Source organism: Cynocephalus volans, chromosome 6 (assembly GCF_027409185.1).
Source record: "Cynocephalus volans isolate mCynVol1 chromosome 6, mCynVol1.pri, whole genome shotgun sequence".
In the NCBI taxonomy this organism is placed as follows: domain Eukaryota; kingdom Metazoa; phylum Chordata; class Mammalia; order Dermoptera; family Cynocephalidae; genus Cynocephalus; species Cynocephalus volans.
Genome location: NC_084465.1, coordinates 13,010,645 through 13,038,396, shown reverse-complemented (window position 1 = coordinate 13,038,396; position 27,752 = coordinate 13,010,645). Strand labels below are relative to the sequence as shown.

The following is a 27,752-nucleotide window of genomic DNA, read 5'->3' as shown; positions in this document are numbered from 1 at the left end:
GTATTTAGCAAGATTGATTAAAAACATTAGAGGATCAATGCAAGCTTCAGGTAGGGTGGGGGAGGAATCAGCTTCAGAGCATTTCTGCAGTTCTCTTGTTCTAGCTGGGAGTAGGACATCTGATATGCACAGAGATTGAAGAAAGTGGACTACTTCTGCATATTTACATAGGCTTTACAAAGCTAGATTAATTTCTTTAAGAGAATTGTGCCACTGAGATAGGGTGTTCAATCTAAAATAGACCATTTATAGACTGCAATGGTGCCTAGTGAAACCAAAGTCCTGTGCAATTATTTCTAACATTACCCAGCCACTCTTTGTTATAACCATTAATATACTCGTGTATATCTCATTCTAAAGGAGGCCTATGAATCACAGACACTAGCATAGTGTTTGCAACAGAGTAGACAACAGGTATTTACTGAACTTCCCCTGAGAATATAAACACTCAGGAAAAACTGAATAAATAACCAGAGAACCAAGAAGCTAATTATTAGGCTGGGTTAACATCACCTATTTCTACAAAATAGTACTTCCCTACTTGGTAAGGGTTCCAATAGTTAGTAGATTTTGAAAAAAGTTAACATGTCACTCTTATTACCCCAGATACACATTTAATAAATTTATAAGCTTCATTCATAAATTAATGACAAATAAGAAAAATTCATAAATAGTTATTAATCATTTGCCATGTGCTAGGAACTATTCTCAACACTTAAGATACATCAGTAAAGAAGACAAAAAGCCCCTGGCTTCATGGGGTTGACATTCAAATGGAGATTAATATACACTTAATAAAAACAAAAAGTAAGTATATTAGTTAGAATATGGAAAAGGTGGTAAATGCTAAAGGAAAATAATAGAGTTGAGAAAGAAAAAGCAAAATGCTGATTGGAAAGGTGCTTCAACTTTAAATCAGATAAGGAGGGTAAGGCTACATTGAAAAAAGTAACAGAGTAGCAAGAAAGACCAAAAAGAGATTGAGGGAGCTGACTACATAGTAGTAGACAGACACCTGAGGTGGGGATGTTTTAGAAAACAGACTGTAATAAGGCCATACAAATGTTACACGGCCTCGGGAATTTTCAAGTAGCTTCAGAAGACTAGTTGCCAGAACTGAATGAGAAATTAAGAGGAGGAGTAGGAAAAATCAGAGTAAAATGTGAGTGCTAGATTTGTACAGAGCTTTGTAAAGCACTGTAATGCACTTGACTTTTATTAGCATTAAATTGGGAACCATTCTGAACAGAGAAGTGATATGATTTATATATTTTTTAAAAGTCATCATGCTGGGTGTGTTGAGAATAAATGGTGGAGAGGCAAAGAAGAGAGTCAGAGACAGTAAGAGACACTGTAGCAAAACACACAAGAGATAAGTTTGCTAGCCCCTATCCATCAGCAGCATCTACGTTGCAAAACCCAGTGGTTAATTTTCAGTCTTTATTCATCACTTGATTCATCAGAAACATCTGAAATTCATTCTTCCCTCTTCCTTGGTACATTTTCTTCCAGGAAGATGGGCATTCAGCAAACCACATTCTCTTGATCTCACTGGTTGCTCTTTCTCAGTCTCCTTTGCCAATATGTTAATTTTGGAATAGTCCACAGCACAGCTCTTGATTCTCTTCTCTTCTGTAATTATGTTCCCTTCTTTGGTGTCTCACTCAGTCTTGTGGTTTTAAATACCACCTACATCAACACTTCCTAAATGTGTGTTTCCAGTCTAGACCTCTCTCCCGAACTCCAAGCTCATCTATCCAACTGCTTACTTAATATCTGCCTTTGGATATCCAACAGAGATCTCAAAGTTAACCTAATTTTTCAGGTTCCCCTATTGTTCCCCATATCAGTTGCTGAAGCCAAAATCCCAGAGTCATCCTCAACTCCTCTCTTTCTCTCAGATCTTTTTTATTTATTCTCTCGAAAGTTCTATTAGCTCTACCTTCAATATCTAGCCAGAATGTCTCCACTTCTCACTTCCCACAACCTCTTCACAACAATGGATTAAGCCACCAAAAATGGACAGGGGCTGTGAGCCACCTTTACATCTCACTTGCATTACTGCAGTGGCCTCCAACAGGTTTTTCTGCTTCTGCACTTATTCCCTCAGAAACTGTTCCCAATACAGTATCAAAAATGATCCTGTTGGAATGTAAATCATATTATGACATTCTTCTGCCCCAAATGGTCCAACTGTTTTCCAATATTTTTTATTAGGACCTACAGAGCCCTGCAGAAATTGGTATCCAGTTACCTCTCTGATCTCACCTTCTGTTTTTCTTCTCCTTTATACTCCAGCCATACTTCCTTTTTCTTCTGCATTTTTTGAATACACCAGTCCCTCCAACTTCAAGGACTCTGCATTGGCTGTTCTTTTTGTCTGGAATGCATTATCCCCAGATATTCACTTGGCTAGCTTCTTTAATTCCTCCTCCATTGGTCTTCTGTCTAAAACCTCCCCCTTCCCAGTGCCAACAGTTCATATCCCCATTTCCAGCTTTAAACTTCATCCTTAGCACTTCTCATTATCTAGTACCATGCTAAATAATTTATTTATTTGGCTTGTCCTATTATTTGTCACCCAAATTAGACTATAAGCAACTTGAAGGCAGGGATTTTCTACATTTAGTACTTCTAATGGGGCATGGTATATAATAGGGGTCCAATAAATATTTGTTGAATAAGTGAATGAATGAAACAAGGGTTGAAGGAGAATAAGTGAATGAATGAAACAAGCGTTGAAGGACAGTAAAAGAGCACGGTTAATGCAACAAAGCACTGGCAGAGTTGAGTAATTGTTGGAGACACAGTACAAGAGAGTGGGGCAGATGGATAAAATAGAGACAATGGAGGGCGTGCAAATCTTGTTACAGACAAGATCAAGAACTGAGTAATTGAGATAAAGAGGTAAACAACATAAACAGAAGGAATAAGTTCAAGGAAACAAGAAGTCAGCGTATTGGAAGGTTCATTCAGGTGTACACGGAATTTGCCATGAATCAGGACAGCACTGTTAAGAAAGTGTTGGTGACCTAGAATTTGACTCTATCAAGACACAAGGGGAAGTAACCAGAACTATAAGAATGAGGACTATTGCAGTGAGTGATAAGGGAGATATAATCTGATGACACGAGATTTGGAGTTGGAGTTTTCAAGGGAGAAGAAGAATGGAATAGGAGCTATATATGCAATTTTAAATTTCCTAATAGCTACATTTGAGAAAAAAAAAAAGAGGTAAAATTAATTTTAAAATAGATTTTTATTTAATATATCTAAACTATTGTCATTTTAACATGCAGTCCATACAAAAAAATATTGAGGGATTTTACATTTTTTACACATGTAGTATCCAGAAACCTCTATGTCTTTTATAATGATTGCACATCTCAATTTCAACTAGCACTACATTCCAAGTGCTCAGGTTGATAGTGGCTAGTTTTGGACAGCACAGATCTAGAAACACAAAGAGTGGTGAAGACACCTACACCTGCTTCCAGAGCCTGTGCTAGAAAAGCAGTGGGAGGGAAAACAAAACCAAACACCACTACTATGATGTGGCAGAGAATCACTGCCTGTAGGGGAGAGCCCGGTTCCTGTCCAAGTTAGAATGTAAACGTATAGCAAATATAAGAGAATTTTATTAAAAATGGACCTTGAAATTCAGAGGTCACTAAAGGGGAGCATATACATATTCTAAGATGTCTATTTATTTTAAAATATGCCTACTATTCTCTAAAAATTAAGCTATCTCAGAGTTTAACACATTTCCTATTGGTTGGTGATGGGTCAAGGATTAAATGTCTAATTCTGAAAAGTGTCATTACAATCCTATCAGCTTCACAGGTAAAATATTCTAAATAATATATTTGTGCATACATATATACAAGTACCTAGCACATACCTATTATACCATATTCTTTAATATACAAAATGTAAAAAATCAGCTTTTGACTGACTTCCATATATTTCCTAACTTTAAGTCAGGATATTTTACATGGATCTTTTTTGTTAACAAGGGGAAGTGGGGTGAGAATAAAGATGGCCTTCGGCTTTTCATATGCAATCACTTCTAGCAAAAAGAACCTCGGATTCCTGTATTAATACACTGGAGATCTGACTATATATAGTATTGTACAGTACTTACATAGCTGTGGAACCACATATAAGTTGTGTGACCTCCTTGTGACTTACAAGGCGCATCTGTAAAGGTAGGGGATGAACTAAATTCACTAATATTTTTCAAGACTCCTTTCACTTGTTACAGTCCACATAAAGTTGTTTGGTTTCCACCACAACAAATCAAATAATAATTGTCTATTTTGCTTAGAAAATAAGCCCAGAAAGAAAAGCTTGGCTTTGCATTTTTTTCTTTAATAGAATCATAACAAGACTGGTTGAGGGATATATAACACCAAAAGGAGAAGCAATTTCATTTTTCTATTACAATAGTAAAAGTCCTTCAGTAGAAAAATCACAAGTTTTTCTCCCTTTGTCCACAAAAAGACTTAGATACGGTATGCATACAGTCTACAGCAGGGACAGTGGCTGTCAGCACATTTTAATTACATTTACTTTCCACAAATCGAATTCTGGGGATGCATAAATGGATAACTTTTTTGGTAGCTCTCCCTCATAGATAGAGAGATCATACAATTTAATGTACAAACTGAGACACTTTGGGAAGTAAAAGGGGTATATTATACACTAATTACACCAAGAATACAGGCATAAAGTAGGACTATCCCAAGTAAACCAAGACATACGTTCACCATACTGTTTGAGAGTTACAACTAACATTAGCATAGCCAACTTAACAAAATTAAACACCAAGGTCTAAAAAACTTTAGACATTATGCTTAACAAGTTTTCCTTAACTTTCAAAGATCTGTACTGTACACAGTGAGGCTTCAATTGAATGATGGTGTATTAGTTCATTTTGTGTTGCTATAATGGAAATACCTAAGACTGGGAAAGAGGTTTATTTGGCTTACAATTCTGGGACAGCTGCATCTGGCACGGACGGGCCTTAGGCTGCTTCTACTCATGGCAGAAAGTAGCAGGCAGGCAGTGGGTACAAGCAGATCACATAGCGAGAGGAAGCAAGAGAGAGAGAGAGACGGTGCCAGGGTCTTTTTAAGCAACGCGCTCTCATGGGAACCAACAGAGCCAGAACTCACTCATTAATCCCCCCTCCCCCAGGGAGAGCATTAATCCATTCATGAGGGATCCGCCCCCATGATTAAATCAGTTTCCAACACTGCCACATTGGAGATCAAATTTCCACATGAGTTTTGGAGGGGACAACACATCCAAACTCTATCATTCCACCCCTGGCCCCCCAAAACTCATGTCACTCTCACATACAAAATACAATCATTCTATCACAACAGTCCCAAAAGTCTTAGCTTGCTGCAGCACCAACTTAAAAGTCCAAAGTCTCCTCTGAGACCAAAAGCAAAAGTCCTTCCAGCTGTGAACCTGGAAAACAAAACCAAATTTATCTACGGCCAAGATACAATGGTGGAACAGACATTGGGTATACATTGCCATTCCAAAAGGGAGGAATATGACAAAAGAAAGGAGAAACAAGCCCCAAACAAGTCCGAAACCCAGCAGGGCAGACATTATGTCTTCAAGCTCCAAAATAATGTTCTTTGACTCCAAGTCCTGCATCCTGGGTACAACTGGGCATCTGGGCCCCCAAAGCCTTGGGCAATCTCGCTTCCACAGCTCTGCCAGGCGCAGCCCAGTGGGCAGCGCTGGTGCCTGCAGCTTTTCCAGGCTGGTGTTGCACGTTACCCATGATACTGCAGTTCTGGAGTCCTGGCAGAAGCCCTGCTGTCTTGGCTCTACTAGACATTTTCCTGGTGGGGACTATCTGTGGGGGATCTGACCCTACATTCTTGCTCGGCATTGCTCTAGTAGATGGTCTCTGTGGTGGCTCCACCCCTGCGGCAGGTCTCTGCCTCAGTCCCCAAGCTTTTCCATACATCCTCTGGAATCTGGGTGGAGGCTGCCAGCCTCCACTGCTCTCACATCCTGCTGGCCTGCAGACTTAACACAACGTGGAGGCCACCAAGGTTTTGGGCCTCTACTCTCCAGGGCTGCTGGACAAACCACACTTGGGGCCACTCCAGCCAGAGCAGGTGGGATGCAGGGAGCAGGTTCCTGAGAGCATCTGCACCCTAGGTCTGTCCTCTGGGACAACTTAGTCCTTCTAGGCCTCAGGGCCTGTGATGCGTGGGGCACCCTTCCAGACTTCTCAAATGCCTTTAGGGCATTTTCTCCATTGTCCTGGTCCTTAGCATCTGGCTGCCCCACTGCCAAGATAATGTCTTTAGCAAACAGTTTATCTGCTTCACCCTTGCATTTTTCTCCTGCTCTCCGCTTCTTTACCTCATGGCCAGGCTGCAAATTTTCCAAATCTTCATGCTCTGATTCCCTTTTAAATTCTGGCTTTCCATCATGCCTTTGCTGCCATAACTCTGCATAGGCTGTTACAAGTAGCCATGCAGCTTCCTGAATACTTTGCTGCTTAGAAATTTCTTCGGCCAAATGCTCTGGTTCACAACTCTTAAGTTCCAACTTCCACAAAGTCCAAGGACATGGACACAATGCAGCCAGGTTCCTTGCTATGGTGTAGCAAGGGTTATCTTTTGTCCAATTCCCAATAAGTCCCTCATTTCTGAGACCGCATCATCTGCATGGCCTTTACTGTCCACATTTCTATCAACATCCTGCTCGCCACCACATAAGTCTCTAAGACATTCCAAATTTTCCTTTCTCTTTCTGTCTTCTTCTAAGTCTTTCAAACTCCTCCAACCTTTGCCCATTACCCAGTACCAAAGCTGCATCCACATTTTCAGGTATCTGTTTAGCAACACCCCACTTCTCTGGTACCAATTTTCTGTATTAGTCTGTTTTGTGTTGCTATAACAGAAATACTTAAGACTGGGTAATTTATAAAGGAAAGAGGTTTATTTGGCTTATGATTCTGGGACAGCTGTGTCTGGCTCGGGCCTCAGGCTGCTTCTACTCATGGCAGAAAGTGGCAGGCAGGTAGTGGGTACAAGCAGATCACATGGCAAGAGAGGAAGCAAGAAAGAGAGAGAGGAGGTGCCAGGGTCTTTTTAAGCAACGAGCTCTTGTGGGAACTAATAGAGCGAGAACTCACTCATTAATCCCCCTTCCCCCAGGGAGAGCATTAATCCATTCATGAGGGATCCACCCCCATGACTCAATCAGTTTCCAACACTGCCACATTGGGGATCAAGTTCCCAGATGAGTTTTGGAGGGGACGACACATCCAGACTCCATCAGATGGGATTCTTGGGTCCAATTGTTTGATGCTCTAATTTGAAGACTGAAGACTCAATGCAGGCTATGGAGGGAATAGTGGGATCAAGATAGAGCAAAAACAAACTGACAAAATAACCAACAATATCAAAACATGTTTTAGAAAGCTTATAAAATAATTTGTGTGATTGATATGAAACACAATGACAAACCAGAAAAATTAAAGACCTTAGATTTTATGGTATCAAGATATGCTATACTAACAAATACAGGGTATACCTGGCTGGATCCTGGGAGCTGTAGAAACAATACTCAGTTTCAACCAGGCCACATTTTAATGTAAGTAACAGTTTAATGTAAGCCTGTTTGGATAAAGAAGAAGTAATGCCTCTTGCAATGGCAAAATGATAAGGCTTCAATTCACAGACGAGAAGACCCAGAAAATTCAGGATTTTTTCTCACATAATTCTTTCTCCATCCTCCTGCCACAGCCTTAATTCAGGCATCATAGTTTTCACACGTGTAACCTGACTGGCCTTCTGTGTGGCTTTCTTACCTACACTGTTGTCTCTATAACCAAGTAATCCAAGTAATCTTCCAGTGGTTATGAGAGTAAGCTTTCCACATCTCAGATCTGATCTTATCAATTGTATTAGTCCATTTCTGTTGCTCATTACAAAACACATAGAACTGGGTAATACGTAAGAAAACAAAATTCATTGCTCACAGTTTCTGAGGCTGGGAAGTCCAAGGTCCATCTGGTGGTGATGACATTGACCCAGGGGTCTCACATTGCAAGAGGGTGGAAGCAGAGAGAGCAGAGAGAGAGAGACAGACAAACTCTCCTCTGTCTCCTTTTAAAGCCCTCAGAACCACACCTCTGATCACCATTTTATTCTATTCACTGTGGCAAGGTCCTATAATCTGATCACCTCTTCAAGGACCCACCTTTCAATTATCATAATAGGATTTCCCAGCCTCTTAACAGTCACAGTGGGGACCAAGTTTCTAATACGTAAAACTTGGGGACATAATTCAAGCTTCAGTGAGTTTTGAGGGGACATAATTCAATCCACTACACCAATGATGTGCTTAAAATTAAGTATTGGCATTCCAGGATTTATAAGATAAAGTCCATTCTCCTCCAGAGCTGTCCCATAAACCACATCCTCAACTCCCACCCCACATTTACAGCCTAGAAATAATTAGTTCTCAGAAAACACCACAAGATTTCAAACTTCAGTGCTTGGACTATCACCTTTCCCTTCTTCCCCTGAAAATGTGTGATTATAAGTATTTCTAAAGGATGCCCACCTCCCCCACCTAAAAAGAAATGAACTTGTTTGGATAGAGTATTTTCATCCTATTTTGTCAAACTGTAAACATATTTTTTTATTGAACCATAATTGATCATAAATATTTATGGGGTAGAGAGTTGACTATCAGTATCTGTGTACAATATGTGATGATCTAATGAGGATAGTTGGCATATTTGTCATTACATAATGTACTCATTCTTTGTGAACATTAACCAATTTCTCCCTAAGCCCCCATCCCCCCCTCTTATAACTACAGTTCTCTTCTCTCTTTCTGAAAATTCAACATATTATTGTTTCTTTTTTGTTGATTTCTTTGTTTCTTTCTCCTTATTCTTTAGCTTCCATTTTTGAGTGATGAAATGCAGTATTTATCTTTCTGTGCCTGGCTTATTTCACTTAACATAATTTTCTCCAAGGTCATCCGTGTTGCTGTGAAAGGAAGAATTTCATTCTTTCTTACGGCTGAGTAGTATTCCATTGTGTATGAATACCACATTTTCTTTAAACAGTCATCCATCAATGGACATTTAGGTTGGTTCCATATTAGGCTGGCTGTTGTAAATAGAGCTGCGATAAATACGGATACACATGGGAGTACAGGTTTCCATTCTGAATGATGATTTCCATTCCTTTGGGTATATCCCCAGTAGTAGAATTGCTGAATCATACAGTAGTTCTATTTGTAGGTGTTTGAGAAACCTCCATACTGATTTCCATAATGGCTGCACTAATTTACAGTCCCACCAACAGTGGAGGAGGGTTCTTCTTTCTCCACATCCTCACCAGCATTTGTTATTCTCTGTCTTTTTGATAATAGCCAGTCTTACTGGGGTGGGATGATACCTCAATGTGGTTTTGATTTGCAATTCCCTGATTAGTGATGTTGAACAGTTTTTCATATACCTATTGGCCATCCATATGTCTTCCTTTGAGAAATGTTTATTCAGCTCCTTTGCCATTTTTTAATTGGGGTTTTGTTTGTTTATTTGTTTACTATTAAGACGTTTGAGTTCCTTGGATAATAATCTCTTGTCAGATGCATAGTTTGCCAATATTTTCTCCCATTCTGTAGGTTTTCATTTCACTCTGTTGATTGTTTCCTTTGCTGTGCAGAAGCTTTTTCAGTTTGATATAATTCCATTTATTTTTCCTTTTGTTGCCTGTGCTTTTGGGGTCTTATTCATAGTCTTTGCCCAGTCATACATCCTAAACTGGTTCCCCTATGTTTCCTTCTGAGACCAATTATAAATATATTGTTATGAAATTTTATTAACATGTTGTCTTAGCTGGGGCTGCTATAACAAATTACTATAGACTGGGCAGCTTAAACAACATTTATTTCTCACAGCTCTGGAGGCTGGGAAGTCCAAGATCAAGGTGCCAACAGATCCACTTCTTGTGAGGACCCTCTTCCTGGTTTGCAGATGTCCTCTTCTTGTATCCTCACATGGCAGAGAGCAGAGAGAGAAAGAGAGAGAAAGCTCTTTTTATAATGACTAATCCCATCCATGAGGGCTCCACCCTCATGACCTAATTACCTACCAATGGCCTCATGTCCTAATAAGGTCACACTAGGGGTTAGGATTTTAAAGTATAAAATTTGGGGGGACACAAACATTTAGTCCACAGCACGTTTATACAACACTTTTTTATAAACATTATTTTAGAGAAAAGTTGTTTGTTTGTTTTTTAAAGAGCAGAGGGGGTCATGTTTATACTTGAAAAGTAAGCAATATATGCAAGTGTGTTTGCATTTGAAAAACTATGGAGGCAGTGATAAGAATCTATGCTAAGACTCCTGTCTACTGTAAACCATAATACCCTAGTAAAAATTTTATCATAAAAGCCCAGGGAGTCTACACCTTAATTAACCCTCCAGCATTAATCTGGAGAGCTCAGCCAAGGGGACTTCAACCTCCTTGTATAGATTAGAAGAAGAAAGTCTTGCTGGTAGAGGTCCCCGACACACTGGATAGGAGTCAGCAGTGCAATAGGACAGGAGAGACTGATCCCAATGAAATTGTGTGTGTGGCGCGGGGAGGTCCCCTTCCTAGTAATTCATTGTCTGCTGGCTTGTTAAAGGAAACAAATGTAAATATTGCACTAACCAACTGTGCATGTGTAATTACTATCTTTTCTCAGTATTGCCTACTCTTTAGGACCGAAGGGTTGTACATTTAACTTTGAAAAGTCAGAATAAACGCTCCCCTTTTTCTAGTTAGCTCTTATATCTTCAAGACTCAGCTAAGTTACCACCTCCACTAGGAGAGCCTTTGAACACTCTAGACTGGAAAAAGTCCACTTCCAATGGGTTTCTCCCCATTAGATCAGACTATTGACAAAGTATCAGGATAATCTGATTACAAGGGTATCCACCCCAAAGCACAGCAAACTCTTATAATTAGAAAGTGGGTCATTTGGTTTGCATTTCTCAATCTACAATATTTAGCAGACACACACACGATATGATGAACAGTTACAGTTTTGAAGATTCCACTCTGGCAAAAAAGAAGACCAATCATCATCAAGCATACATTTCAAGAGTAACTTCTAAAGTTCCTAGAAAGGTAATTCCTATCTCAAATTCCTGAGGGAGAAAATGACTAAAGTATTATTCTTCAAAGAACATTGTAATTGGTTCTTTTATTACTGTCCAAAGCTTCAACTCAGCTACATATAACCACCATGTTATTTTTCTCAACTGTCTTATGATTTTTGGTTAAAAATTATTTAATGTGTGGCCATTACTTATAGATCAAAATTCAAACTCCTTATCTAGAGATTAAAAATTCTATGTTGACCTCAAACAACCTAAATCTGATGACTGCTGGGACCGTTTCTCCTCCTTTAGAACTCTTACTGGACACACTGTTTAGGGATGAATGTATTTTTCTTTGTTTACCCTCATATTACCTTGAAGAATCTCTGAAAGCACTTTAATTTCAGATACTGTGCACATGACGGTGTTAGGAAAATGAGCTCACTCCCCGAATAATGAAATGCTTTTCTCATTTACCCTGGGCAATGCTTTGAATCTGTTAGTTAAACATCTCAAGCTTGGTTGTAATGTTAGTGCTGTCTTTTCTTACAAAGCTGTCTTAAGTATTAATATTTCCTTGATTAACAGGACTATAGATCCTCAAGCCATATTAATGAGGCCCCTGGAGATCAGAAATTTTCTTATAAACAAAAACAATAGTCTGATATCTATAAAAATGTAGAAATGTATTTTTTTTCTTCCCCATGTAAATACACCAAGGGATAGCAAGAGCAAATTTGCATGTGTTTACATTTCTCTAGATCAGGAAGTGAGCTTCAAGTTGCATAAATAAAATTTTTTTTTTTTAATTTCTGCTGAAAATTAAATTCTTTGAGGAAGAGAATGAGGAATATATTCATGAGCGAATAAAATTACATAAGAACAGGCTCTGCATAAATAAATAACTGAATATTATAAAACCTACTGGAGGTAATTATGGCCTCCAAACCTCTCACACTGTCAGGGTATGAAGATATTTCTAGGGAAAAGAAATTCAGAGGTATTCCTTTTGAATTACAGAGGTTATAAGAAATAGAAAGATACATCATTTGTGGTTCGAAATGCCCATCGTACCTATCATAGCATCTTCAACACATTAGGTATTTACTGTAAATTGAAAAATGAAAGTATCTTTATATCCTTTTCAGGAACAATTAGCTACTTGGAAATAGACTTTGAAATGATATTACAATTTGTGTTATATAAATATTGCCCACAGAAGCTAAATTATTGCTTGGTAGACAAATGAAAAAACTTAAAAATACATTCTTAAAATCTTACTTGAAAAGTACCAGTTATTTTTCACTCTGGCTAAAAATCTCTAACATACATGATGAGCTACTAAAGTTGAATATTTATAAACAAAACACTAAACAGTAACTTTCCCTTTTTTGTGAAAACTGAGTTATTAGATCTAAGGAAGTGAAGCCTATATCCTCTTTCTTCTGTCACTAACAACACTGAGCAAGTTGAGAAAAGACATAATTTTCTAAACCTTTTTGGAAACTGATTGACTTTAGTGAAGAGATGCTTTGATCCCAAAAGATTAGTATTTCTGTACTTGTGATCATTTTTTATTAGCAACTATCCTATTTGGCATCGTTCATTCTTGTTTTCACCCAAATATTTCTTGCTTTGCTTCCACCATAAAATAAGTCTTAATTTCATTTTCTTATCTAAAGTAATACATGAAACTCTTGGTTTCCATGTGTGGATGAATTACATTCGGCTTCTTGTAGTATTTTTGGTGCATTACTTTCTCAAAGTTTAATGGTATAAAAACTTTTTTATTGACCAGTTTATAATAGGTGGGAATTAGATTTGCTGTAGTACAATCCTTAGGTTTAGCAGTCTGGTGCAACATAAATAGTTTATGTTAATTATCCCCTTTCCACCTCTGGAAGAATAGAGAGCGTTCTGATTGCAAATTTTGCACATTGTCATTACACTCTGGTTTCTAGATGTGCACTGGACCATTTTCTAATGCCAAATGAGAATGTTAAAACTGTTACTATAGTGACATTAATTACTGAAAGCTATTTCTTTGCAATGTAGGAAGTTTGTTTCAGCTAACACATGTATACAAAATAGTTGGTCACCTCATCATCCTCAGGTTTAAAGTTACACACAATGATGTTTGTCATTTTGCTAAATGTATTCCATATCCATAAGAATCATAGTAAATCTGTAATCTATAATCTGAGATAAAATATTCATTCAATAATGATTTCCTCTCTGAAATAATCTCATTTATATGGATGCTTTAAAAAATCAGAATCTTTAGGCATCTAAAATCTCTAGTAGAAATAGATAAGAAAATAGAATCAAAATGTAATCGGTGTAATTTGAATTCAGATATTCCTATTTTCTAATATGTTTCAAAAATATCTTGATCCAGCTGTTCATATTGGGAATTATATACGGTCACATATATGCTCAGAGGGGAAGGTACAGAATAGATTCAGGAGAGAAGCTGGTATCATCTTATTCCTACTCTTTGCCATCTGGATTTTAATATGCCACTTGCTGTTATGGAACAGCATGTTGACCATGGAATGCTAAGCAGAACTGCTACCGGGAAAGCAGAGGGTTATGGAAGCAGAGAGACATATTCTACCTTCAGCAACTAAGACAGGAGAAAGGTGGATACTGATTATTATAGGGTTCTGTCCTTTGATTTGATTTGAATATGTATATATATATACACACGTGTGTGTATATATATGTGTGTGTGTGTGTTTGTGTCATGTTACACTCCAGAATTTCATAAAATGATCAATTTAAATCAATTATCATTTATCAATATGTATACATGTTTTCTTTGTTAGGTTTAGGTGATGAGCCTAGGTACCTCAGAAAGTTACATTTAAATCAAAGGAGAAGATGAAATCCTATATATAGAATATAAAACTATATATGTATGATATAAAGGATACAGGATATAAAGAATATATATATTTCTCTTCTCTTGAGTATGTAATTAACCACCACTAAAAATATATTAATCTGATATGTACAACCCTGTAATGAGCAGTAATATCATTTCAGTTTTTCAGTCATGACTTAAACTTCAAAAAAAATTATTTCTTAAAAAAATACATGTTATTATCATTGTGGTCAGTTATAATTATGGATATAGGTACTACCACATGTAATATGTCTTGCTAAGGGACACAAAATATAAAAAGGATACATTTTATAATCTACTAAGCAATTTCAGGATGTTTGATTACATGTGCATTGTTGTACAGAATTCCTCAAGTTATAGTTTCTTTCTCTATCTGCAGTTTCTGCATCTTCACAATGCTGTAATTCAAACTAAAATACTCCTTTTCATGTAAGGTCAGTGTGTCTGCTGCAGAGGAGCCCAACATCAAGCAAATCTGTAATTCTCTGCATTAATAAGAAATTTTATCTGGCAAGTGAGTCATCAAACTGAGATTCCTGGTAAGCAGATAAACTTAACCCTTGTCCCGGGGCCTATAAAAGCATGCTTCTCTTCTGGCAGGGACAGATTAGGCTGCCACAGCCTCTAAGGTAGTAAGCTTTTTATATCCATGGCAACATCTCCCAAGTCAATTCAAAGTACTGGGTTTATCTATTTTCTCTTGTTGCACAGCACTATAAAAAAGATTGCTGGTCTATAAGAAGAAGGAGAAACAGAGATGTGAATTCCTCTTTGAAGCCTTCTCCAAAATAATCCAGAAAACAGCCTGCTAGTGCTCAATGCCCAGAAGTCTTCTCCTGGATTCCTTGTCTGATACTTAAGTTGCCCAGCATTTATTCCAAAACCTGAATATATAAATAGTAACTCAACAAAGAGAATAATGTTGGTTATACACTAAAAAGCAAGGAGTGGTGTATGTAGACATTTACATACAGCTGAATGTGTGTGTGTGTGTGCGCGCGCACGCACATATGCATGGGTGTGTGTCACGTTACTCTAGAATTTCATAAAATGATCAATTTAAGCTTACAACAGCCCTTTGAAGTAGGTAGTCACTGGCAAAAAGGTAGTGAAACTTGTTATAGAACTCTTACAACACCTCAGTTATAGAGCTAATGTTGGAATTGTACAGTATTGCTTTCATTATTTCTTCAAGAAATTTAGCAAGATTTATTATCATCAAGTTCACAATGGCGGTAGCTTATGAGACAATCTCTATGTGTTCTCATTTTTTAGCTCTCTCTTGACTTTCACAAGTAACTTATAACTTGGAAAATGAAAAAGTTCCCAGAAGTTATAAGATGCCAATTTAAAAAATGAAAAAAAAAGTACCAAATAAGCTGTATAATTTTTAATTATACACAACATACATCCTACTGAAGGCATATGCAATCACATAATCAGATAATCATATAATAATGGATATCTATAATAATATACATAATCATATAATATATTATAATCTTATAATAGTGGATATCTCCATGTAGTGCCAAAATAAAAAAAAATTCAATTGTAATGGGACAAGACCTGGGGCAATGAATAAGCCTTCTTAAGTTAAAGCATATGCTTAATAACGTTTACTAAAATCTGATAAAAATAATTTGCTAAGACAGGAGTTTTCCATATTTATACATATTCATTTATATAATAAATATTGATGGAATGCCCACTATGTGCCAGGCTATTGTTTTTGAAAACTCTTGTTTTCAGTGCTGGAGATATAGCAGAGAACAAACATGCACAATTCCCTGTCCATGCAAAGCTTGTATTCTACTGAGTGAAGATGTAATAGAAACAAATATTCTAAATACACAGTATGTCAGATGTAACAACTGCTATGGAGAACAATGAGCAGGGAAGGGTATAAGGATGGCTAAGCCAAGGGATGGGAGAGGTGGGCTGAGGGATGCTGCTTTAGTGTGGTCCCAGAAGGCTTCATCAACATGAGCTTCAATTTCCATTAGGAAAAAAATTATATTATTCCATTTTCTAAAGATGAAAAGTTAAAGGGGGAAATAGGAAAAGGTTATATAAAAATAATTGCTGAGTAATCTATCAAAAAAATTGAATCTATTCTGAAGAGGCAAGTTACAGCATTCATTACAGTTTGAATTGTTCTACAGTTCCCTGGATGTATGTCTCCTCTATTAGACTGGAGGATATTTGAGGTCATAGACTTAGTCACAAAATCATAGCGTATTGACTTAAACAGAGCAGGTACTATATAAAAGTTTGTTAAACTGATTGAAAGATCCCTAGAAGCCGCTACAGTATTTCTAAGCGGAAGAAGTCTGCCTATGGAACCGTAAAGTGAACTTTTGCCTAATTTTGGAGTAATACATCACTCAGTGAGCATAAGGCATGTGATATCGATTGTAAGATTAAAGATGGTGAAACGCATCTCCCCTTTTCCTTCCCCATCAGAGCAAGGTGCAATAAATTGTTAGCTGTGCTATGCAAATCACCTTCCTGTTGGATTCCTTATTAAATATAGAGACTCCATTCTCACTGGTTCCCTGGAAAGAGAAGTCCAGACCTCCTCTGCAAACACTTCAACATGTGAGGAATGATCTATTTAATTCAAGTTTCTGATGTTAAGAGAGTTCTTGTATAGTCAGGATATGTCCTAAAGAAACAATTCTATGCTAAGAGTCCATATACTTGGGCAATAAACTGTAACTGGTATAAAATATTTCTAAAAACATACTCTAATTCTAAAATCATATTATTAAATGAAATATACTACCAAAAGATCACAATAGATAAGGCACACAACAGTATGTGACTATTACTACCACTACTACTACAGTAAGCAATTTTTTAAAAAATAAGGACTTCATATGGGACAAGCACTGAAGTAAGTGCTTTACCACATAACTTGCTGTTATAGGTAGATGAGTTCTCTTATTTTACAGATGAGAAACTGAGGCTTAAAGAAATGAAATAGCTTTCTATGTCATGCAGCTAGGAAGAGTGCCAGGCCTATCCTAAGCACTTGAATACCTAACATCTATTACAATGCTTTGGAAACTAATACATTTGAAAAGTTTAAAGTACTGTTATTACTTTTAATAGTAGACACACTCATTTTCTTAATTGGCAGAGACAAGGAAGATGCTAAATCATCTGGACGCATGTCACAGGAGAATTAACATGACATCAAAAATGCTACCAAGAAGACTCCTGCAGAGAATTCTACATGCCAGCTAAGGTTTGCCATAATGTCCTTTGGAATTTTCACTGATCTTATTAGAAGTGCATTTATTCATTAAACATATTATTGTTGAATAAATAACAATGGGAGACAATAAAAGATTTAAAGCAGATGCACATTTAAAATACAACATATGAATTTTAGTGAGAGGATGGACTGCAGTGGACAAACAGAGGCTAATAATATAACCTGGGTGAAAAGTGCTAAATGTCTGAAGTAACACAATAGCAGTAAGACTGCAAAGAACAAAGTAGGCACAAGGGAGAGACAGAGATTTGTAGAATTTCAAGGAACTGTGACCAACTCATGGGGGTGGTAGAGTAAAACATAAGGTTACTCTTAGGTTTCTGCCAGGTGGATGGATGGTAGTGCCATTGTGTGAGACAGGAAATACAGAAAAAGAAGAGATTTTGTGAGAAAGATGATGAATGCTGTTTTAGATACAAATGAAGTTCCTCCAGTTAGCAGGTAGAAATATGGTTTTGGAGTTTAGGATTAGAAGTATAAATTAGGGAGTTCATGGCACAGAAGTGATAACTGAATCCCAGAGAAAAAAGATAAAGAGCAGGAGGCAGGTGTGAGAGAACAGCAACATGTAGAGAGCCAGAGAGAAAATGAGGTAGTGACAGAAACCAGGGAAGAGTTTGACAGGTCAGGAGGGAATTCAGGAATAAATAGGGCTACTCCTTCCAGAGGTAATCCTGATAAAGCCATATCTAGGGCCAGTTTTACCTTTGATTGAGTCCTACCAAACGTTGAAATTTATCCAGGGGCAAAGTGGGAAGGTTTAGAGGATCTGGGCTGTCCTCATAGCTTAAACACCATCAAGTCTCTAGCTAAGATTTTCTAGCAGGCAGTTTTCATGTAAAATAGTTGCCTCAATATGCAGCAGAGATTCACAGATTGAAACTTTTTGAGGAAACACTTTAAAGGTGAGAAAGACTATAAAAAGGTACTGCTGATTTCCCTAAGTGCTAAGAAGTACTTGCTTTTATTCTATATTATTGTGAATTATGTCACAAAAACATTACACCCGTCCTAAGGTAATAGCATATTTGAAACAGTGAATATATTTTTTCAAGCAAACTTCTTATTTTGGAGTAATTTCAGATTTACTCAGAAGTTGCAAAAGTAGTACAGGGAGTACACCCTTTACTCAGATTCCTCCAGAGTTAACATCTCGTATAACCATGGTCCATTGGTCACAAGTAAGAGTGACATTGATCACTACTATTAACTAAACTTTAGAATTTATCCACATTTCCCCACTTTTCCTTTAATGTCCTTTCCGATTTCAGGACACAAATCACTTTACCATACTGCATTTTGTTGTCATATGTCCTTCATATCCTCCAGTTGATGGCAATTTCTCAGTCTTTCCTTGTTTCTCATGACCTTGAAAATACTAGTCAGATATTTTGAAGGATATCCTTCAATGTGGGGTTCTCTAATTGTTTTTTCAAGAATAAACTAGTATTATAGGTTTTAGAGAAGAACTCCACAAGTGTCCTTCTCATCCTATATCTATCTAGATCCATATAGAAGGGTATATACTATTAACATGACTTATCATTAATGGTGTTAATTTTGATCACTTAAGGTAGTGTCTGCCTGATTTCTTTTTTTTTTTTAAAAGATGACCGGTGAGGGGATCTCAACCCTTGCCTTGGTGTTGTCAGCACCATGCTCAGCCAGTGAGCAAACCGGCCATCCCTATATAGGATCCGAACCCGTGGCCTTGGTGTTATCAACACCACACTCTACCGAGTGGGCCACGGGCCGGCCCTGCCTGATTTCTTTACCATCAGGTTAGCATTTCTTTTACAGAATACATTTTTACACACACACACACACACACACACACACACACACACTTATTACATTTGCTCTAGATAATGCCAAAGATATCAGTTCATCAAAACAGGCTGTCCGCAGACATTAGAGTACCTTGGAAGATACCTCTTGGGGTACTATCATGGTTCTTCCTGCAAACCTATGAGTCATATATTCTTATACTGATGAATAATTAGTCCAATCAGACAGTCTTAAATTTGATTTTCAAGTGAGGAGCAACAGATATTTAGTATGAAATAAAATAGAGCCATTAGTCCATTATAAAAAAAATAATAATGTAATGTGCACTAAATCCAGTACTGGTAATTAGTGGATATAACAAAATACTCTAAAACTCATAGTATCTGCTAAGTCATAAAGATAATATAACTACCTGAGAAATTCCATGTAGGAATTAAATACAAAGACTATCTACCATTCCTTAACAAAGACTTAATGGTCAATAGTCAAGAACTTCAATTTAGGAATAATTAAATAACACAGAAACCATCCCAATACGGTATGTATAAATCACAATTCAGTATTTGCTCAAACTGTTAAAAACATTACAAAATTTTAATAATATATATTATAAACCTATAGTCTTTATTATTTCATTTGTAGTCATTAATATTCTGCATGTGTATAAATAAAATTTAGGCATTTGCTGTCATTCATAGAACCTTTTCAACATCTGGAATCATTTGACTAAAAAACTATTTAAAAACATGATATAAGGGGGCTAAAATGTATTGAAGTTTTAGGAAATAAAACTAGCATAGGTTTAAATCTCTAAAATATACAGATTCAAATTAATATATTTTCTGGCAAAGTTTTGTCTAATATAAAGACTGTGTTTAAAATACCGGAAATGAAGTAACCGATCCTATTGCCACATAACAGTAGTGAATATCCTACAGAGACCTATACAATTATTCTTAGGACTTTAAATCTAGATTTATATCTGCTTCATCCTAAAGAATGTGTATCTTATGTTTTTAGATACTTGGAGAAATAGCTGTTAATGTGTTCCACCAAATCCCAGGGTCTAGATCTTAAGTGTGTCTCACAGCATCAGAAAATATATGTGTCCTTTGAAGATTCAGCCGTATCAGATGGCATCCTGATCATGAATTACTCATGACTCAGTTACAGATAAACAATGTGGCAACATGAAAGCAAAGCATTAAAAAGTCATATGTATCAGAGACCCTTTTTTCAGAAAAATAAAAGTTCAAGATGATTAGATTTTAAATAAATAAATAAGGTAATGTTGGAGAAATTTTTAAATTAATCTCATGTTCTAGATAGTAAACTCTTTTAGGATAAGGGCAGAACCTAAATCAAATCTATAAAGTTCTAATATGTTACAGAGTATAGTTCCTTAACATAAATAAATATTACCTTGCATTTAATTTATATGTATTATAATTAACATTTTATTTTACAGGAAGATAAGAGCTCTTACTATAAAATACAGACACCTTAATTACAAATTCATATTTATAACAAATGGAAATATAAAAATATATAATAAGTTGATAGGATTTATTAGACAGAAAAGCATAAAGAATTATTTGATGCAGTATACATAAATTTTAGATAGAAATTTTTAAAAGCCCTCATAATGATCTCATTTGCGTGTAGAAGGATGTATGAAGGGAAAGCTTGTATTATTTTCCTTTTTAATCTTGCTTTTCTTTCGCTATTACATCAAATCAAACACAACACTGTCTTTCCAGGTTAAATGTAAAGTCAGGTGGAAGTTCACAGATGCTCTCTTTCATCAGATTTAATATAACCAATTTTTTTGGTCAGAACATTTTAACTATGAGTAATATAGCCTTCACTTTATCCAACTATGTTTTTTAAAACACCAAACTAACCATCCTATTCTGCATCATAAATCTCTTCCATCTGCCATCAGTTTATCGAAGTTGAATGATTTAAATATGTCACGCTAAAATATACCACTCCAGCATATTGACTATTTAAGTTAAACGCACTTAAGAAACAGCAAGTGCAAAAAGACTACTCTGACCTTCATGCTGTTTCTTTTAAGAAAGGGATGATATTCCCATGTGAAAATTGCAATATCATTATCCTCAAGGACAAGAAGTTGAGGCCAGAAGAATTCTCTACAGACCTTCTTAAAATAACTCATCTTTTAAGACTCCCCACATAACTTAGTTGCTTCTTTACAACTTACAGTAGTATCCCCCCCATCCGTGGTTTTACTTTCAGCAGTTTTAGTTACCTGCAGTCAATCCTGGTCCAAAAATATTAAATGGAAAATTTCTGAAATAAACAATTTATAAGTTTTCAATTGCACGCCGTTCTGTACAGTGTGATGAAATCTGGCTCCATTCCACTCTGTCCCACCCGGGATGTGAATTCTCCCTTTGTCCATCAGATCCATGTTGTAGATGCTTCCCACCCATTAGTCATTCCGTAGCAGTCTCAGCTATTGAATCCACTGTCGCGATACTGGTTATTAAAGCACTTTGTGTTCAAGGAACCTTTGTTTTACTTAATATTGACCCCAAAGCACAAGAGTACTGATGCTGGCATATTGTTATAATTATTCTGCTTTACTATTAGTTATTTTTGTTAATTTCTTACTGTGCTTATTTTATAAATTAAACTTTATCATGTATAAAAAAAATGTTTCCTTTATCATGTATAGGAAAAAACATAGTATATGTAAGGTTCAGTACTATTGGCAGTTTCAGGAATCAATTGAGAGTCTTAGAACGTAACTCCCATGAATAAGCAGAGGCTACTGTACTATTCTTTTTCTAATCTATTATGTGAGCAACTGTAAGTGATTCTTTGGATCTTAAATTCTTTATGAGAGCTCCTGTGCCATGTAAAATTTGTATTAAATAAGTGTGCATGCTTTTCTCCTGTTAATCTGTCTTAAATCAATTTAATTCTAGAGTGCAGCAGGGTCCCTCAGAGGATGGAGGTGGGTTTTTTTTGTTGCCCCTACAGAGTGCTACTCATCCTCTCTGCACTCTGTAGTCCCTCAGGAAACACTCTTTTCCTCTTTGCCTTCTAACTCCTCTTTGTTTATTATGTCTCAGCCTTCTGAAAAAAGCCTTGCCCCTAACTGTGTTATGTTCTACCACTCTGTATGTTTCTGTAGTGCACGAAATGTACTAAACATTCTGGGAACACCTCTTAAATGCAAAGTACTGCCTTTAAAGAGAAACAATGGGGGGTATGGAAAGGAAGAGTGGCAGAACCTCACCTAGAGCAACAGTTAAGGGAAGTCAGGCAAACTCTGCCACGCATGGTCGAGGCAAAGCAGATGAAAAATAAGACTATAGGCAAAGGAGATAACATGTACAGTAGCACTGTAAGACATAGGAGAGGAGGGAAAATGGCATATTTTAGGAACAAGGAGAAAGACTGGTGTAGGAAGGGGTTGAAAACTGCCTGGGGCTCAAAGCATGCCAGGGCCTGTGGCAGCCACAGCAGGGCTCCGCTGCATTTGTCTCCGCTGCACAAGAAGCAACTCACTGCTGTGCTGTGAGGAGGACAGTTAGCTGACATCAGCCAGCTGCAAACCCTTTCAGGATGCAGCACGTCCTGCCAAGCCCATACTCTTCCCTGGCAATCTCTGAGCCACGTCCATGCTCCTCCTGAGTAGCCTCTAGTCTATGACTAAGCACGGTTTGAGTACAAAGTTTTTGCCACTGTTGCCCAATATAGGAGTCTTCTAACAAGTACTCTTGCTTCAGGACTCCCCACTGGATTGGCCAAGACTTTGTTGTTAGATTTGTTTTGTAGATCATACCCTCTTATTCCAGTCTGAGGCTCTCTCTGGATTTGGCTCTTGTTGAGTTTGAGATACGATAATTTGTTTTGAGGTTCAGTGACTGAATACTGTATTATAGATACTATCAATCAGACACAACAAAGGAGACTCACATAATTGCATGTCCAGCTTTTAATAATTTCAGTAGAGGTGTTGGGAAAATCAAAACACAGCTGTGAAGATTTATAATTTCTTTTCCTAAGAAACTCAAGACCAGCTATATCTGGATGAAGTAAACAACTCTCAATTAGCTGTTTTCTGTTTTCATTAAACAAAAATTTAATTGTAGCAATTTACTGCTGGAAGTAGCAAAATACATTTGGTATATAGTCCAGCAAAGCTACAACAGAGATGAGAAATGTTCACTCAATTACATTTGTTGAGTTTGCAGACTGAGCTACCTGCTAATTAGGATAGCTAGGGTTTTCCTTAAAATGGAGAAAAGAATTTGCTAGCTCAACTTACTGTATGTGTGTGTGTGTATATATACGTATATATGTGCGTGTGTGTATATAAATATATACACACTAGAGTAAAACTTTGATAAACTCTTGCTAGGGAGTAATTTTTGTTAGCGTTGCCTCGCTGATATCTGTCCCATCCTGCTAAATGTATGTTAACCATGTAGTTTGAATATGTAAGCCATGTGGGATTGATTCTACTCCACTGGAGGCTAAGATAGTCAGGATTCTCTCATCATTCTTTGCCAAAACCAAGAGTAGCTTAATGGAGAGATCTTAGGAGTTAAGTCTGATGATGGTGGGAAGTGATACACCTCCCCCACTCCCATCTACACCTTAATCCCCTTCCATGTGAAGGGTTAAAAGTTGCTGCAGGTGGCAGTTGGAGACATGCAAATAAACCAGTATGAAGATAAGCCTACACAGCAGAGTCAAGATAAATCAAAGAAACAGAGGATGAGACCCGATTCACCTGTGTTTGAAGACTGCCTTATCTCACCTGATGGTTGAGGCCAGGTTGAAATGCATTTCCTGTTAATTGTGCTATTAAAAGCATTCTAATAAACAAGGGTGTTTTCCTAGTTTTCTTGTCTTATAATTACACAATTGATCGTGCATCTCATCTTAATTTACTGCCCCTGACCAGAAAAAAACTGTCAATTGTCATTCAGTGCTTCAGGTTTAATTTTGTAGGTCCTCTAAACATAGACTTAAATTTTGCATACCATTTCAACAGGTTTTAAAAAATATAGTAAATATAAACTCGTGCATTAACTAGTTTAATTACCTTACACATGGTCCAGTTTATCCACTTTATGACCTTGTCACTGTAAGATGTTTAAATCTATGGCCTCTGATATAAGTGCATATGTTAATATTTTAGCAGCAGAGTACATATTTACTTGATATACACAAAAAAAAAACCTGAAAAAAAAATTTTTAAAAAGACAGCACAAAAGTAAAAAACCATTTCAGATAAGTACAAACTTTAAACGAGATCTTTCACATCCTTGGTAATAAGACTCTTAACCACCAAATAAGTGCATATCTTACCTGAAGGTCTTTTTCTTCTATCTTCTTTTGGAGCACTTTAAGGCACTTGGTAAAGTCAGTGTGGTCTTGATCAGGGGTTGAAATAAGATCACATCCCTATGTATTGAAGTAATAGAAAAGGTAAGAATTAACAATAATTTCATCCTTATGGACAAGATCAAGAGCTATAAAAGTAAAGATGAGGTATCAATAGACATATCCTATTATGCCCATATTATTTCCCTACCATTAGAATCATTATCATTGTATCTTTTATTTTACATAACAGGACATTTCAGGAAAGGTGTTAGAACGTTACAATAATGGGCTGATTATGACAATCATTTTACCCAAGAAAAGTACAGATTATACTCCATTAAGGGTCTTTTTAAAATACTGATGTGAGATATTCAAGATTAACATAAAGATTTTAATACAAGTAAAATTACCTGAAATTGAAATGAAACTTTTTCTAAAAAACTTTGAAGTTCTTTAAGCAAACCTCATAAGTTTACTTATATAAACAGAAAAACTAATATTAATATTGAACTAATGATAAAACTTTACATTTTAAGTAAAAGCAAGTTAGCTGTACTATAAAATTCCTTTATAGTACCCTTTTTCCCTCATGTGAAAAGCAGCACAAAGAACTACGCCTGCATAAATACGTCTCTTGGATTATCTTTTAGACATAATGAAGTAAATTTATAAGTTCTTTGCCTTCTCTACACAAGTACCTTGCCTAGTGAAAAACACTGAAATGTATTTATAAATATAAAACCACAAAAGTGCCAACTTGTTGGCACTAGTAAACTTAGATGGCTACAGAAACCATATTTTTGAAATGACACCTTTTCCTCCGATGTCATACAGAGGTAAAGGTACGGTAAAACCAGAGCATGAAGGGACTTCAGACTTAATTCAGAAATAAAACAATTCTTGGACTCTGACAAACAGCTGAGTAAGGGAAAGTTAAATATACTCTAGTATATGAAGTTGCCATTCAAAGAGTTTTCAAGGATACAAAACACCCACACTGCCTCTTAAATTATTCTAAGAACCATTCTCAGTAGATTTAAAGGTTCTTTTACTTCAAGGTCTCTCTAAATGTGTCAAGCTCAACCTGTGCTTCATTCATTTATGACTGTCCTACAATGTAGTGACCAATGAAAAAATTAATTTCTCATCATTCAGAAATACATTATGCTCTAAAAGATGTATATGTCATTTTTACAAGATCATCGACATACACTAACTTGACCCTAAAAGAACATTGAAATTTACTATAATCACCAAGCAAGGACATAGAGAAGTGACTCATCTCAGGCTAACACCCCCACAAAGGAGATACAAGCAAATGCTAGAACATATAGAAAAACTATCAGAGCTGAAGAGATTAGACTGTCACCAAACCAAAAATCATACTGAAAGTTCCCTGAGGGCAGGCATTATGTTTTATTCATTATTGTTTCCAGTTTCTGGCAACAGTCTGCTATATAGTAAGTGCTCAATAAATGTTTAAATAATATTCTTGAGAAATAAAATGTATTTTTTACAAATACATTTGTAAAAATGCATACTGGCAAAGGATAAAATTGCTAAATATATGACAATGGAAAATTGCCTTCCTCTTTTTAATGCTGGCAATAGAAATAATCACCCATACAAAAGGAAATAAAATAAAATTTAAAAGGTAAAATAGAAACAGCAACACATTCAATAATTAATAGATCATTGTATACATTCACAGGTACCTTCACAGAATCAACATAGAGCTACAGGGAAGATCATGAACAGAACCCAAGAAATAATCTATGTAGTACCACTTTAACATTTTGTAGATTAAGAAAATAAAAACAAGAGATAAAAATTGACTTGCTGACAACTGCACAGCTAGGTAGTTACTAGCAGCAATGCTGTTACTACAAACCCTATTTCTTTATTCTCCTGAAGTGGGAACAAATTCTTAGGTATCTAATAAAAAGATGTCATATAACATCTCTAGCGTTGATCCAACAAGAATGATACTACCAAAAAAAAAAAAAAAAGCTACTTGAAACATATGAGCAATGCTGGAATGTCTTACTTTACCTCATCAATTAAAATAAGACACATAGAAAAGCTTAGGCCGGGACATGGAAAGATTATTAGCACTGAAAAATTCAGACTATATCTAAACCAAAACTTCTATAAACTCTAGGGGAGGTGTTTAACAGCCATTCACAGCTTCTTGAAATATCCATGAGTTTAAATGATTCTAATCTCACCACAGATAGAGAACTAATTCATTGGAAGTGAAAACAGCTCTAACAGCCCTTTCAGGGCAGCTCTCCTGCACTTAGAAAGGAGACCTGCAGAACAACACGGTAGCCAAAGTGCAGTACCAAACAAGCTTTGCCAACTGAAGATGTTTTCACTGTTTCCTGAGTCTCATGGTAACACATTAAGATCTGAGAGAGGAAAATAGAAAGCAAAAAATGAGAAACTACCAAGATCCTGCAGACAAAAAATAATGTAGAAATGGTATAAGGAATCAAGCAAATGCTTCCCTATTATATTACATGTTAATATTTATAATTATTTATTATATAGAATAATACTCAATTTCCTGGAGTCAGAAGCACTAGAATGGTGTGAAAAAATTTAGATTTGATGTTTTCTTAAAGACAAAACAAAACAAAAAACACACTCACTATCCAAGGACCTAGAAGCTTTTAAAGCCATGAAGTTTGGCCAAATAAAAAAGTATATGACTTTTTAATAAAGAATTTGTAATATTAGTTTCCTAATTAAAAAATCATATATTTTACCTCAGTATATACAGGAACCTTCCCAAAGCATAAACTATAAAACTCTTTAAAACAGTATTAAGATGCCAATGTTTGAGTGGAAACTTCAGTTTTCAACTATTGCTATCTTTGATTTTTCTCAGTTGCATAAAATGTATTTTCTTAAGATACAAAGTAGTTCTTCACAAGCCAGCAGATGGCTCCAACCTCATACTACACATTTTTGCATGCAGTTTTTTGTCATTATACAAGTAGATATTTAAATAACTCAATCTAATAATAAGTTCCCTTTATGAATATACCACATTATTCAAGCTGTATTATTATTTTTTAGTGTTAGATTTTATTAATCTTGCTTTTTAATACAATTAGAGAGGAAAAGGCTTGGACGAATGTCAGAAATCTCAGTATGAGTCAAAATCAAGTTATTCTGAAAATCTTTTGAAGATGAGAAACCACAACACCCACTCTATCCCTTATAAGCCATACACACAAA

General features: G+C 36.3%; 1 protein-coding gene across 13 annotated transcripts in view; it reads right to left on the bottom strand.

Moving 5' to 3' along the window:
• Positions 1-27,752, bottom strand: part of TPK1 (thiamin pyrophosphokinase 1) — a 355,873-nt gene that overhangs the window by 138,535 nt on the left and 189,586 nt on the right. For all 13 annotated transcript variants that reach the window (XM_063099234.1, XM_063099241.1, XM_063099246.1 and 10 more), the window contains one exon: positions 24,489-24,584. In XM_063099234.1, the coding sequence (XP_062955304.1) occupies positions 24,489-24,584 (96 nt within the window). The remainder of the gene's footprint in view (positions 1-24,488; positions 24,585-27,752) is intronic.